At 36.1% G+C, this 16,721-nt stretch overlaps 1 protein-coding gene across 2 annotated transcripts in view; it reads right to left on the bottom strand.

Moving 5' to 3' along the window:
* snrka (SNF related kinase a) overlaps window positions 1-16,083 on the bottom strand; it is a 66,828-nt gene extending 50,745 nt beyond the window's left edge. Inside the window, exons 1-2 of one of the 2 annotated variants that reach the window (XM_077207831.1) lie at window positions 15,877-16,083; window positions 5,224-5,939 (exon numbers count right to left, since the gene is read on the bottom strand). In XM_077207831.1, the coding sequence (XP_077063946.1) occupies window positions 5,224-5,812 (589 nt within the window). In that variant the 5' untranslated portion in view covers window positions 5,813-5,939; window positions 15,877-16,083. Of the gene's footprint in view, window positions 1-5,223; window positions 5,940-12,990; window positions 13,200-15,876 lie in introns of those variants that run through there. The other variant, XM_077207822.1, reaches the window with a different exon arrangement.
* Window positions 16,084-16,721: the final 638 nt, after the last annotated feature.

The following is a 16,721-nucleotide window of genomic DNA, read 5'->3' as shown; positions in this document are numbered from 1 at the left end:
TGCTCATCATGGATTAAATAATCAGCGAGTGGCCTATTTCTTTTCGTTTTGAATTGTTTCGTTTAATGAAATTTCAAGCTTTATTTAGATATAGCCCTATCTGTCATGTCTGTGAGACATACACTGAGTTTCGGTTAATTTATAATGAGATTTCAATGCAAGTGACCGCGGCGCGCCAGTGCACGATCATGTCATGATTATGTTGTCTGCTATATTTGATTCATTTATTATTGGTTGATAAAAAAATTATTAAAATTAAGATACAATTTATACAAAACGAAATTCACTTTAAAGAAAGGCCTTTTACAAAATGAAACTTAATTAAGTGGTCAATGTCTGACTCCCGATGCATCCCATCTTACTCGTGCTGTTCAGTTTTCATTATCAACGTAAAAAAAAACAACATTATAATATTTTAACAAATATAAACTAATGCGCTTATTTAATGAACTCGGGGCAAAATGCATCCTTGCAGCACTGAGTGGGTGGTTGTTTCGGAGATGCGACATTAGGTTAGAGGTGTTTCCATCTCTCGCAGTCACCTTTTTTATTGCAACATTTACAAATTGCCTCGTCAGTATTTACCGCCTCTCCCTTCTCTCTCTCTCTCTCTTTCTCCTCCACACTGTCGCTTGATGACAACTACATAAGCATTTTTAGGCATTGAATAAATTATATTTATATATTATATATAAGACCCCGCGGTATACGATATTACCGAAATACCGCCCGACCCTAGTTGCCATCGTTTCAAATTTCACAAGCCGGTTCTTCTCTTTAGTTCACTCATTTTTATTACAGTAGATGGCTAGAAAGCATAAATGCTAAGGTAAAAATGTAATAAAAAATTAATTAGGCATGCGTCTAATGCTCAGTCGAGAATGGTCAAACTAACTAGTTGCAGTCTGACAAATGAGAGAGAGATATAAGAGAAATGTAAAAGGTATTCCAATAAATAAATACCAATGAACCATTAAAGTCATATCACAAGATTACAGACAGAGCTGCAACGATTGGGGTTTTCATGATTTATGTTTACGCCAGAAAATGTACGGGTGTGAATGCAGTTGTCACTGCCGCAAATAACCGAACTGTGTGTAAACGTAATTGATTAAGGACTCAAATGCAGGACTGACAACAGTATTCTGTTGCTGTGTAAATGTGCAGTAGTATGAAATGCACAAGAAATGAGCACAAATATTTAGTGTTCACAGGGCCTGTCAGTTAGGGTCCAAATAAGTCTCTGTTCCACAGAGGTGCATCTTTCCAGTCGCACAATGAGGTATTACAACAGGTTTCCCAGCCAAACACTGGACAAATTATTATCGATTCGGAAGCGAAACCAGAAATCACCTCAGCAGGGAAGCCGCCGGTATCAGAGCACAATGTCTGTTTGATCACAAGACAGTGTCAATAACAAGTGTTTAACCAGGACTCAAACAAAGAGCGGATTAACTGTCCCACCACATGCCTGTATAAGGGCTGGAAATACAATTAACCCAAGACCATGTCACTATGACTGCAGTGTTGTGATAGTTACTGTACAAATGTTTACAGAGCTTAACCAAGTGCTATCTGCTCTGGAATAACACTGCATGTTTAGATTAAAGCTTTTCAGCACAACCGCACCTCTTTTCTATGGATATTACGTTTATTATTAGAGATATAACAATATTACAATTGTGGTCTATACAGACAATTCAATACAAATTTTTTTATGTTATGGCAGATAACATATACATTTCTTTAAATGGCCAACAATTTGGCATTTTGTCCAAATAAATTAAAAATAAAACATTTAAAACTCTTCAAAAGCTACAAGTGAAATACCGTAACACTTCATTTTACAGTGTCCTTGTTACACATATAGCATTATGTTAATAACTATAAATTATGCGTAAGTACAATCAAATAACCCTAAACCACACCCTAATCCAAACCCTTTATTAAGTTCATATAGTTAATATTACTCAGTACTTAAATGTATAATTACACTGTAAGAGGGACACCTTAAAATAAAATGTAACCCAAATACTAAAAATGGATATTTAATTTTGAAATTGCTACATTTAATATTAGAATTTTGTTTATCAGTGGGAAATTATTAAATAGATTAAAAAAATAGTGCTTTAAAAGATTAAATATATTCAAGTGAATGTTGAAGACATTTTAAAACATGAGAAATGAGCATGCAATAAAAGATATATAAAAAAAAATCTCTATAGCTGCCAATAACTGATATGGTACTGATCATATCAGTGCTAGTCTATGTTTTTTAACTTGTAGTATTTTTTTTGTTTTGTTAAAAAAATATTGTTGCATACAGTTTCTAACGATCATGGCTGCATTAATTCATTAAATGAGGCATTATCTTATTTGAAAATTATATATCAAGTGCAAAAAAGTGCTTGTTTTGAGTACTCGCCTTTGCCTGCCTGTCCTGGCCAGTGGATAGACTAGAGCTTTGCATGCCATGACATGTGTAACGCCTCTACCACCTCTTACTCTTGGAAAGGTTACGTCTCAACCTGCATCAACTTGCATGCTGGTGTTCACTATCTCAAGGAGCTAACACAACAATGATGAAAGGATTCCACCAACACACTTCAGGAATCCATGGCTTAATAATCCAGAACTTGAAGCTCAAATTAAAAGTTCTCTTCATAACTGATGAGCAGAACCACATTTGCAGTATCTGGGGTTAAGGGGGGTTGTTCTGACATGTTTTCTGATAAAGAGGTTAAGCCGTGTTTATGACAGCAGTATGGACATGCCTTACAGCGACAGATAATAAAATCAATAGAATATGATGCTGCTCAGTCACACTGGGATAGTTTATCATATGGCAAATGCATGCATGTTAGAAACCCTAACAATATTTAGATGGCATTTGTTGGTTTAGAGGTCACCTGTAAACAGGAACCATTGCTGGAAAATCAGCTCTGCTAATTGTACAAGCCTATTAACACCAACACGAATGTTTGGCATGAAATGTTGGTCTAACTTTCACGTACAGCCTGATTGGAAAAGCAAATTTACTCTCTGACAGTAGGTGGCGCTTAATGAAAATCATGTGACAGCCTGTGCTTCTTCACAGTGCGATGGAAAAGAGATTAGACCATGTGACACCAGTGAGATCTTGGGTAAACGTCAAGTCAGACCCGTTTTTTTTCCTCAAAATTCTCAAAATTACCAAGATTTACTCGTCACAGGATCGCTGACGGCCCCAGATTATTATTTGCGAGTTTTTGATGTATTTGTGGTATGACGTGAATGCATCATTTGCCGAAATTGGGGGTGACATTACCGTCTACAGCCACGAGAGAGCGCTCTATGCGCTCTAGACTACAGCTAGTTTTACCGCTGAACAAATCTCTCTTCAGTGATGTGGAATAAGATCGCGGGAGCTTGGTGAAATTGCTTTACCGATAACTGTTGGACTCGCTGTCTTGTTATGTTTTTTTTATTTTATTTGATCCTATTCAGCCTCTCAGGTATGTTCTTTATGCTATTGTGTAGCTAACTGTTGATGTGTTACGTTAACAACATACCGGACACATATTCAGCCTGTTGTTCTTTGTGCTATTGTGTGTAGCTGAATAACTTAAATGCCTTCTGTTTTAATGAATTAAAGTCTGTTTAAATAACTTTTTCTTGGTCTTGGATTTTGTTAAATAAATTTCTAAATAAATGCGACTTATAGGCCAGTGGGACTTATATATGTTTTTTTCCTCGTCATGACGCATTTTTTGGCTGATGCGACTTATACTCCGGAGCGACTTATAGTCCGGAAAATACGGTATACGGAATTTAAAAAATCTGTTAGGTTTGACATTTTCTACCGCTGTAATGATATATACCGTCATACCATCCAGCCATACAACAGCAGTTGAAGCTGCATTGAAACGGCAATGTGGACATTTAACCTGTTGATAACCGTTGAAGTCCACTACATGGAGAAAACTCCTGGAATGTTTTCCTCAAAAACCTTAATTTCTTTTCGACTGAAGAAAGAAACACATGAACATCTTGGATTACGTGGGGGTGAGTAAATTATCAGGACATTTTTATTCCGAAGTCAACTAATCCTTTAATTAGAGATGCACCGATTACAATTTTCTAGGCCGATTCCGATTTCCGATTTTTCATGAGTTTGGCCTGCCGATACCGATTTTAGCCGATTCCGATTTCATTTTTTCTAACCACTTTACAGCAAACACAAATATTTATTTTCTATCTTTTCTTTAATAGAACATAGAAATTTTTTTTGAACAAATAAAATAAAATAAAACTATATAAATTATTACTCCTGGTGTGGGAAATTCACACATATCTAAATGCAGTGTTATGGTATGGAAGAACCATTTTCATTTCCATATATTCAACAACAAAAAAAAGTGATATATTTACTTATTTACGAAACTAAACGTCTGTATGAAAACATATATAGCCTACATATATAGTATGAAATATAGCCTTGCAGTATAAAGATGTTTCTCAAAACACACACACAGCCTATTGCAATCACTTGTACATCAATGGCAAGTTTTATTTCGCAAACAGTTCTTGTCTCGTCTGCCACATGTCCAGCCAGGCTAAACAATCACTTTAATTGAGCGTGAGCAGTGCAGCAAAAATAGACTCTGCACCGAAACCCCGCTTCACTGCTGCTCACGTGACGCTCCTGCTCGACGCTCACGCGCTGCTCCTGCTCTCGGTGTGAATGCACTTATTGATAAACATGCACGCCGGGGGGAAAAAAACCCCTGCGCTGCTCACGCTTGCGGTGTGAAAATGCCATAATTCACGAGGTTTCCAAAATGTGCGTTCTGTGTGCACGTGTGATGCTGATTTTGCGCGATGTTAATCATGCGGCGCCCGAGTGCATTTGACCGGCAAAAAAAAATCGGCATATGTCAGACTGACCGGCCGGTTGCCGGTCATGGCCGATCACGTGAAAATCGGCCGATTCCGATCACCAGCCGATCAATCGGTGCATCTCTACTTAATTTTACATTAAAAGTAAAGAAAGTTCTCTCAACCATCCAAAAACATTGTGCCAAACAACATCTTTACACATGATAAAAACACTGTAATAGTTTTTAGAGACACTAAAATAAGAATGAGGAAATAAACAGTGCTTGAATAAACGCCCATGGCAAACTGAATCTTTGTTTTGTAGTTGGAGTGTGAATTACTGAGCTGAGATGCACAGGAACTCACCCACAGCAGGAGCATCATACTCATCTCCCAGCAGGATCTCAGGGGCAGAGTAAGCCAGCGAGCCACAGCTGGTGGTCAGCTTCTTTCCCGGCTGAAACTTATTGCTGAAGCCAAAGTCGGTGAGCTTGACAACTCCCTGTTTCTCAAAGAACACCACATTCTCCGGCTTCAGGTCGCGGTGAACAACATGCAACCGGTGACAGTACGAGATGGCGTGCACTATCTGGGCGAAATATTTCTTTGCCAGCTCCTCGCTCAATCCCTCCTCGTGCTTCATGATGTAATCAAACATGTCACCGCCATCGCCGAGCTCCAAGATCAGGTAGAGCTTGGTCTGTGTGTCGATGACCTCATAGAGCCGAACGATATTGGGGTGCTGGACCAGTTTCATACAGCGGACCTCCTGGAAGAGGTGACCAGTTGCGACCATGTCAAGCTTGGTCTTGTCGATTACCTTGACTGCCACTTTTTCGCCGGTGAAGACGTGACGCGCGAGTTTGACCACGGCGAAATGGCCACGGCCGAGCGTCTTGTCCAGGTCATACAGTCCAGCGATCTTTCCGTCGTATCCACGCTTGATTCCCGCCATGACTGCTGGTCCTCCGGTGGGACGGAGGGGGTGTGGCCCCGGGGGAGGGGTGGGGTTTAAATCGGAGGGAAAATCCAGCTCACTTTAGCACATTGGCTGGTAACGGCAATACCATGATGGCAGGTTCCTGTTAATCAGAGATATACCAGTACAAAAATTAGTCATTAGAACACAAACAGTCATAAGTTGATAACAGCCACAATTATCATTTTAAAATGTTTGTAATCTTGCATGTTAATGTCTCATTGAAGACCTTAAAGCTGTATGTGGGCCAATGGTTTTCCGAGAGCTATTACATTAACCAATTTCAGCCAAATTTGCTGAAGGTTTCATCACTGTTCAATCTGTTAATATTGTGGTGAATATAGATGAAATGAACAAAATTATAAAAAAAACTCAAAATCGTTTTATATAGGCCTTAATATGAAGATGGTTAGAGGTAGCTGCTCAAGGCGTTTTAAAAGGGAGGGCAAAAAACAAAACAAAAAGATATAAAAGTTAAAGAAAGATAAAGAAAAAGTCCAGACTGAAATGCACAGCAACATTAATACATATCCAAAAAGAGAAATTATTATTATTAATGAAATGGAAAACAACATTAAAAGTCAAAATAAAAGGTTTTCTAAAATTACATGTTGTGTAACTAACATACAGTCAACTAGTCATGGTTGTTAAAAGCGTAGAAGGGTCAAATATACAGTTTGTCAAATCAGAATCAAGCATTTCAAAGAGCCACTAATAAAAAAATGTAGGCCTAACTATTAAGTTTAAGAGTCAATTTTAACTCTTTATTCTAGCTTCAAATAATAAAGGATTCACGTGTGTATATAGTCCAACAGCAGATTTAACTGAAAATCAGAGTAATCCGTTCCCATCATGCCAAGCTACAGAGTGGTTCCACTGCCACAGGCCTTCAACATGGACCATCATGGATTTGCATTGATTTGCTCTTGTTAGTGAAAAAATAAAAGCCACATGGCTGGCAAGTAAGCTGGTGCTCCAGAAGAGAGGCTGATTCAATTCCAGTAGCATTAACCTCAGGCCAGTGCTGAAGATGACTGCCATGACAGTGGCCACGACTTTCACATGTTCACAGCATCCTGAATCTTCTCCTTATCTCCATAAATCATGTATCTCATCAGGAAGATTAAGTGTAAAATCAATGAGGGTGCTAAAACATATTCGAAAACATTTTTGATACCACAGGGAAAACTGCCATACTATATTAGAATTGTTTGATCATTCGGGTAATTTTGTTACAATATCTTACACAGCAAAGGGAGGCTTTATTTAAATCTTTAAACTAAATGCACATAAAAAGAAAGACAAGTAAAAAAGTCAGTAATAAAATAAGAACAAATTGAGAGTTTTTTCAGGTGGGTCTAACAGTATATTAAGGTAGAGCCCTATGATATCCGTGGTGCGGTCCAGTCATAAAAACTGAATTTATTGTATACTGCAGAATTTAACGGAATTTGTCAATTGGTTTATGAATTAATAAAAAGCAGGTCAGTACACTTAAATCAAATCGCGATTTAGACTAGTGTCTGTGAATATTAAACCACTAAAAGACTTAAATATGAATCCTGCATGTCTCAGTGTGAATGAGACATGCACCCCCCCCGAACCCCCTCCCCCCCCCCCACACACACACACGCACACACGCGACACTCGCGTTGTTTTCAGCCTCTGCCACAACATGAATCCATGAACTTCATCACCAGAGCCGCTCTGAGAGTTATGCTACTTAATAAGCATTTTACTGGTTCATTTGACAAAACTATGGTCCTATATCATAAACACACAAACTTAAAGGTCTTCACAGCAACCCGTCAAATTAAAAGCTTGGTTTAGCTTGAAATTGTGACAGAAATATATTACAGTTGTGCAGCAGAATTTAGCTACGCCTCAATGTAATAATGATACTAACACTGTTAGTAATTATTATTATTATTATTATTAATAATAATAAATTATTATTAAAACTTTTATGTAAGGGGTAATAAAAAATGTCTTCCATGTTTTAATTTTAAGAGTAAATCTCTGTTGAGCAGCACTTTGTTTGACAAAAGTTTGTATAATTTCATATAATTAAAAGATAAATTAAATGTATGTTTTTGCCTACATTTGATTACCAGACAAATTAAAATACAAGACAAAATTTATGAAAAAAATCATTTTATAAAGATATATAGGCTTATATTTTATATTAATTAATATTCATTTTTTTTCCCAATTAATTAGACATGCATTTTGATTGTTAATTTAACCATTAAAATGGAATCCAGAAAACTTAAAACAGAAAACACAGAATTTGGTAAAAAATAAAAGAGAAGAATTCTTTGAGAATAAAACGTATTTCATAGGGCCCTAAACAAGTAATTTTTGCTAAACTTATAATACATTTATGTTAAATTGTACAAGTTTAATTATTTCAATTAATTACACATGCGTTTTGGATTACTAAACTTTCAGTTAACCATTACAACCATTTTTTTATTTATTTAACCATTAAAAAAAAGATTTTGGGAAAAAATAAAACAGATTTCATAGGGCCCTATTCATGTAAGCAACTCAGAAATTAAAGTAATCAAATGTAACATGACACTGGATAGTCTTCATTGTAAAAATGAAATACAGATTGATGCTTACAATTAAAGTTACAAAAGTTATCAGTCAAGAGCAATGATTTTCTTTGTTTTTGCTCCTTGATTAACATGACAGACAGCAGCAGATTTATAAAGCTGCTGTCATCACTTAAAGCTTATGCACAGATCCTATAACATGCATTTTCTTTCTCAACTATTTACATTCCAAAAAACTGACTGTTTTCACCTAGGATACTCGCCAAGACAGGCATTTTAACATCATTTTATGTGTATTTGACCATTTAAGATCAGTAAGCCACTTATTTTGAGAGGCGGATTTATGTGCGCACCGTTTATCAATTTGGTGTGAGCGCGAAACCTGCGAGAATTAGTCAAATTATGCGCAATACAAGCACTATTTAATAGAGGTGGGGGGAACAATATGAATTGCGATTCTGCCTTCTACTTTTATCGATGCACAAATTTCAAACGTCTATTACACTTCTTTAACTTTGCAGTACCACTTAAAGTTACTGAAACGTGAAGAGTGTTCTTAATCACAATAAGCCATGAAGAAGGACTCAGGACACAGCCTCTCAGATGCGTATGATCCCGAATTCAGTTCTCACAGCTTATTGCACTTAAATGGTCCAATTACACACACAAATATGTCAAAATTCACACTTGTGAATGTAAACAGTTAGAGAAAATCAGATGGGTAACAGTACATTAGATCTGTGCATTCATTCTTAAAGGGACAATAGATTAATAAACGGTTGCAGGTGTTTCATCCCTGTTAATTAAAAAAAAATCACTAACTAAAAACTAGCCTAAATAATTTTCAATGTTTACAATTAATTCAGTGTTTTTTTTCTTCAAGACCTTTCTGTCTAACCGCAGTTCAAGTGGCAAAAGTAATACAAAACTATAACTAGAATTACTAAAGTTAGAAATTCATTGAGGCCTGTAACCCTAAATATGAGAAGCAGTGCAGCATGTTTGCCTTGCCTTAATAGCAAACAACATAAATTAGTCTGCAAAATCCAATCCAATTTTGCATAGTGCTCTCATAGTACACAAATAATAGCTTGGATCATTAACAATGAACACTACAGGCCTCTACACCATCTTTTGTTCAACGGAAGAAATGTCCTTCTCTTTTCATAAAACAGAGCTCGTTGTGGTTTAAGAGGAGCAATTGTTCAAGGGTTTGGATTGTTCAGCCCCTTTCACTAGTGATTATGTTGTCATCATAAACAGTTGATTATTACTGATATCAATACCAAAGCCCACATTGAATTGGTGAAAATTTCTAAGGATAATATTAGTATGCATTTATAAAATCGGGTCTTCTTCCAAACAAGGCGGCCCAGATGCTCCAGACCAGACCATTTTGTACACAACAAAAGTGGAAGATTACCACAAATAGCATTTCAGATTTCAGCTTGCCTGTAGAACAGCCTACAGAAAAGCTTAAATAAATCATATCCCGCTGTAATGCCTAATGCTGGCTGGCTACCAATTACAATGCAGTCGTAATGGATTCAAATGACCCCAGCTGAACGGTCAACCCCTCGAATGTTCCAATGTGAAACGCTAAAATCAGAATGCATTAACAGTCCTTTCACAATAACACATCAACAGCTCCACCTTTTTTAGAGAATTCCTAAAACACAAGCATATCAGCCAACAATCTGTCAGTGAATGACTGTTCATGGCCAGGAATGTACTGTAACTGTTGTGCAATATTGCATTACACAGGTGAGATCAGAGTAAACCCTGATATATGAATTTTTTTTAAACAAAAGTTTATTATAAATTTAAATAAAACCTGTTTCATATTTGATACATCAGGCATTTAGTTGTACGGCCAATTTAATATGATATATTGAGAATATGGAGAACGTTGTTGAGAGAAAAAAAGCAGCTCAATTGTATGCCCCATTTACACGAAGGGAAAACGCAGATATGTCCCTGCTGTTTGGCCTCTCATTTACACGAAAACCCTGTTTTTATCAAAGAAAACCATTATTTCTAAAAACTCCGGCCAAAGTGGAGATTTCTGATAATGCCGGTTATGTGTTGCCGTGACAACTGGGAGAAACGGGGTTTTAGGTTCTCAAACGTCACATTATGCGCCAGAAAATGCTTAACGTCATGCGAGCGCCCAGTTTGGCATAGTTGTGATGGCGGGCGACGGCGTATTTATGCGGGTTGATGTAAATGACAACTTTTTTGAAAACGATGTTGTGTGCATGATGTTATTATTGAAAACGGAGGGGGGGGGGGGGGGGGGGGAATATAGCCAGGTATTTAGAGAAACAAATGTGTAAATGTGGCCTTATTCAGAGACAAAAATATGCAATTTTTATAGCAGACTGAATACACAAACAGTATCAGAATGCTTACACAAAATACAAATATTAGTTGTATATATATATATATATATATATATATATATATATGTATATATATATATGTATATATATATATATATACACACTAAATGCTTATATTAATTAAACATCAATTAGGCTAGGCTAAATGCTTAGTTTCATGATCAAATATAGATGTACCTCTTGATGGAAATAACATCACAACATTTATTTCCATCAAGAGGTGCATACATTTTTGGATTTGTATTGACAATGCAAGAGTCCAGCACTCTGTAAAGTCTCCTCCAGCACATCCCGACGACTTTCAATGAATATAAGGTCTGGACTCAGAGGTGCCAATTCATGTGTGAAAATCACACTTAATACTCCCTCCCAATCATTCTTTCACAATTTGAGCCTGATGAATCTTGACATTATCATTCTGGAATATGGCCATGATGTGTCTTCCTACATAGTTGTTTAAGAAATGAAAAGCTACACACCTTACACACCTACACACACGCAACGTACCTTAACTGTTAGAAGAACAGTCGTTTCAACTGAAAACATACCTTAACTGTTAGAAGAACAGCCGTTTCAACTGAAAGCAACTTGCATCGACATATCTTAAAATATGTCAGTGCCAGTGCCGTTGCTTTGTCTCATGATACACACCAATAACGTTTTTTTTTTTAAGGATTGTTTATAAAAGCTACTTAAATGCCCAGATTGAACTAAGGCCTAATCCTGGCTTAATCTAAGCACTGTCTGAGAAACTGGCCTTAAGCATTTGCCTACTTAAATCCAAACGGCAACTTTTTTTGGGCCTGGCACGGCTAGTGTATAATGCAATGCAATAATGCCTGAGAAATATAAATAAACAATCCTCAAAAACATGTTATACCACATTTGATTCTTAGTACAATTATTACATTTAGATATTTAAAAAAAAAAAGTACAATTAAGTATATTCTAGGTTACTTCAGTAAATGTTCTGACGTTTAATTTTTAAAAAATCAGCAGAGAGACACGTGTACCATGACCTGAATCATTTTTTGAATAATACAAGAAGCTGTTTACTTACTAAAAAAGAACTATCAATCAGACGACAGAAGGCATGTAGTAGATTTGAGTTAAACTGTTTTTTCAGCAGTTCTGATCATGTTGATAATTTAGAGGCCTTCCATGTCAAATATGATACAGTAGGCTTTATAGAGTCATGGTCCAAGTCATGTACTTGAGCTGTTTTAGGCTCAGTTCTACATCAAGAAGTGGTTATTTCTTCAATATTAATATCACACTCTACTAACCACAAATTATAAGACTACCCTGCCAAATCAACGCAATCATATGGCCTGCAGTTACAGGCCCAGTTTTACCTTTCAGGTTGCATAACATGATTACAGTACATAAGGCTGAAGGAACGTGTTCCACACCTTACACATTCCAGTGTGAGACATATTGATCAGAGTACACTAGGCTGAACCTGATCTTCTGAACTCTTACATGCCTCAGCAATTAAACATGAAATAAAAATATAAAAGGACTGATGAAAAATTAAAACTCCAAGTGAATACGTTAAAGATTAATGCATTGTGAAATCAAGCAAATTAAAGAGTTTTATGTTCACAAAGCTATTAGACTAAATGTAACTTGCAAAAATTGGACATACTTTAATACTGAGAGCATCAAACCACACACTCACATCAGAAGCATGCAAAACCACATCCATCTTCTTGATACAATGCAATTAACCAAGCTTATCCTTTAAAAAAAAACAGACTTGTTGAAGTCCATCATCATTAAACATTCTTCTACCATCAATACTAGCAAAACCACATGTGCAAAGAAAGAAAAGCATCCATGTCTGGTGATGATCATGGACACATCATGTGAAAGCAGACCTGATATGCACATGCATGTCAGGCCTGATCTGGCCCATAAGCTCCTTAAGAGCTCCATACATCCATAGAGAGGAGGAGGATATAAATAATGCCTAACTGGCTACAGGCTTCTACCACAGCCCGTGATTATCAGATAAACTGGAACCAGGCCGATCCAGCATCATGTGCCCCCATAGAGCATGCATGCAGCTGTCAAATCACATCCACATTAATGGATGTTGTTTAACGCACGTTTATTGTGTCTAAAACAGATGCTAACCGGCTAACCGTGTTAGCATTCTAACGCACTATCACACAAAGCTGTGACTTACCGCTCTCTCCGGCGAACATTAAAACCACTTAAAACTCCTAATTGTCCCGGCGGCTGTAGATCCGAAGTCGGGTGAAGCCCGGCTGAGTGTGAGTCCAGCCCCGTGTGTGTGACTGAGGTTAGTACTGATCAGTGTGAGTGTAAAGGCTGCTGGTGGAAGTGCGACTCTCAGCGCTTCTCGATCTCCGCCCTGAAACCATGGAACTGCACGGTCCGGAAACATTGGATGAGTCACATAGTAGCGGGCTGCAATGCAAAAACTCGTCAACAGAGGGCGCTATGCGGCCGAAACTCTAGCGCTTGTGTAGAGAGACTTATACGGTTTTCACATTCCTTCATCATGATGGAGCCTTCAATATTCCAAATCATGTTGAAATGGGGTCTAATAAGTACAACACATATGTTTAATTCTGAGTATTGCTTAAGGAAGGTTAAATAGCATGTCTCACAGCTTTTCTGTAAAAGAAAAAAATCTTTCTGCGAACAGAAATAGCGACTATTTAAAGGATGTAAACAATAACAAACTCGTTGGAACGCTACTGCGCATGTCTGGCTCTGGAGCATTTCGGGTGGCGCCATTTTTAAATCACATATCTGTCAAAACAAGGGCTTAGCCTACTTTTATATAGCGCAAACGGAACTGTTAAGATATTTACAAAAACTGAAAAAACAAACTATGTGGAATAACTCGGCAATTTAATTAAGACATTGAGGTACAAACTTTTCACACAGAACATTAAACGTTTACATGAAGTATCTTATCCAGACGATCATTGTTTGGCTGATAACGTTACTCCGTGCGCCTAGAGATGCTTTAAAAGCATATCGCAGTCTGGATGCTTAAAAAAATACTATGGCATCATTTTAGGTTTGAAACCTTTCATATAGACTAATTTTATAAATATAAGTATTTTTTAAAGCTGTTAAGATAAGTCAGGGTGGCACAATATATACACCACTATTTGGTTGTACTGCCCAATATAAAAAAAGAGAAAAAAAACAATATTTAAACACTTTGAAATGTTATTAAATAACTGCAACTTGTTTAAACACATGTTCATGACACAAAATTATTACATCAGTTTTGAAAGCTTTTTTTCAGCATGGTTTGTCGCTAATGTGCCCGGAGAGAGTTTACATTGCACTTGCATGGTTGGGTTATTATGTATCTATGCAAATACTAAATTACATTGCTAACTGTATGCTAAACTAATTGAAATATGCCATTATTACTTATTTCATATGTTTCATTGACTTTTCCAAGCCAGTCAGAAAAAGAGCAGTTCAGAATCTACTTATTAGGTCATTGAAGTTAAGGGAAACATTTGTAAACCCTGATAAATGACAACATAGCGAAATATGTTCCTATGTGGTTTTCAAGTATAGCCTACAGTCATGGATATGCAAAAAACACAGACATTACAAATAAATATTAGATGTAATGTATTAGATGAATTAGAATTCAGGTCACACTATATGTAGCCTATATGTAACTACACCTAAAATACTTGCATTTAATCAGGCTAATATTTATTGTAACTTGTTACACTGTAAACTGTGTAACCCAAAACCTAACCTAACTCTAACCCTATACCTTTACTCCTAAACCCAACCATCCCTCATAATATTAATAATAATAATAATAATAATAATTAATAATTAATATTATTTTATAAATTAGATAATTGCATCACAATTGTGACCTTTTTCCTCACAATTTTAAGTTCACATCTCGCAATTCTGAATAAGGTAAAACTTTAGAATACTGTTCTTTCATTAATGAATAATTACACAGGAACAAACGAGTAACGCACAATTAACATTCTAGTAACTACTAATAACTAACAAGAAACTCTGATTAACAAATTAGTAAGTAATAATGCTCAGATGAATGTAGTAGTTCATTATAGCTAATCAAAAACTACTATTTTTTTCATACCTCCCAGAGAACTACTATATACAGGTTCATAATTAACATGAATAATGCATCATTTATAATTAAAGATAATGGTAACCCTCTAGTAATGACTCAAGTGTTACTACATCATTCTAAAGGAACTACTAATTATTTGGAGTATTCGAAAGTGAAAAACATGATAACTACAATTGACAGAAATCATTGTAAGATTTTGAGATTTTTGTAAGATTTTGAATACTAATTCCTTCCCATGGATTTTGGTAACACTTTAGTCATTACTAGTGTGTTCCTATGATCTTCACTTTAGAAAACTGATCCAAATAATCAGAAGTTCCTTTAGAAAGATGTAGTAACACTTGAGTCATTACTATCCAAAATCTTACAAAAAACCTTGAAAGCTTACAATGACTTCAGTCAATATTAGGTAGTTATCATGTTTTTCACTTTAGAATAGTGATCCAAATTATTAGTAGTTCCTTTAGAAGGATCTAGTAACACTTGACTAATGAGCTACCATTACCTTATATTACACAATATGCATTATTAATATTAATTATGAACCTGCATATAGTAGTTCTTATATTCTTCAGAGGTATGTAAGATATTGATTAGCTATTCGACTGAGCGCTATTACTAACCAATTCGTTATTCAGAGTTTCTTTTTAGATAGTAGAGTGTTAATTTGTTCTTGTGTAGTTATTTATTAATGAAGGAACAGTATTCTAAAGTGGTACCCTGAATTATAATGTCAGAATTGAGAGACCTACGTAAACACAATTGTGAGGGGGCGGAAACAAGCTTCCATATCAAACTCAGTAGCAATAAATGTGGGAATTTTCCAGAATAGCATAGTAACACAGTAAATATTGTCTTGTTGGTATTTATTTAATTATGTTAGTAGTCAATGCCACCTACAGTAATATAAAGTGTGACCAGAATTTATGATGGAAATCCTCATCATTTACTCACCGACCCGTCATGTTAATTAAGTCCAGTAGCCTGACTTTCTTCACCAGCATCAGTCTTCTTTCACTTTCATGAACAAAAAAAGCTGAAACATAAAATGCCTACATCAGCGCGTGTTCGACGGAAAAATATTGAGTAACATATTATTCGTCGTAAAATATATTAAATTCAGTTAGCTATTAACAAGACTAGGTCGTTTTCATATCACGTGACATGTTTGACCAATCACAGGTAATTTTAACAGTGCGGAAATCATAGTATTGTCTTTGTCTTTTCTAGGTTTTAAATGTAGTTATAATATTAAAACAATCTTATTCTTATACGTCACATGGTTAAATGGATTTTTCAGTTTTCATATTTGTTTCTAGGCCTAGCCTATATAGTGCACCGCACATTCCTCACTCTGCTTTCACATAATGAAATTGTGTTATAATAGGCCTATTTGAAACATCATCTTATTTCAGCGGAAGGAACACATCCATTCAAGTAAACAGGCACATAGGAATCATTATTGTTATAAATAATACATGATACTAGGATATAATAAAAATGCCATTGCAACAGCAATCAGCAATGTGACACGTTTGATAGAGTTAGATAGGTTTATACTTGCAGAAGCCATATAGCCTGGTTGTTGGCCCAGGAGACAAGGATTTGCAATGGCTCTTATAAAAGGTGTAAAGCTGCAGTTCACTGGACAGAGATGCGGGTCAAATACACATGACTGCAAATAGCATGGGCAATGAAATTACCATTCGTTTCTTGAAAAGAAGATTCGTTGTACAATACGAAACACTGCTTCAACACTGAATATTAAATTCAGGATTTATTTTCACATTCCACTTAGC

Source organism: Siphateles boraxobius, unplaced genomic scaffold (assembly GCF_051911475.1).
Source record: "Siphateles boraxobius isolate OS27281-9 unplaced genomic scaffold, OSU_SipBor_1 12, whole genome shotgun sequence".
Taxonomy (NCBI): domain Eukaryota; kingdom Metazoa; phylum Chordata; class Actinopteri; order Cypriniformes; family Leuciscidae; genus Siphateles; species Siphateles boraxobius.
This window is presented reverse-complemented; position numbering and strand designations above follow the sequence as displayed.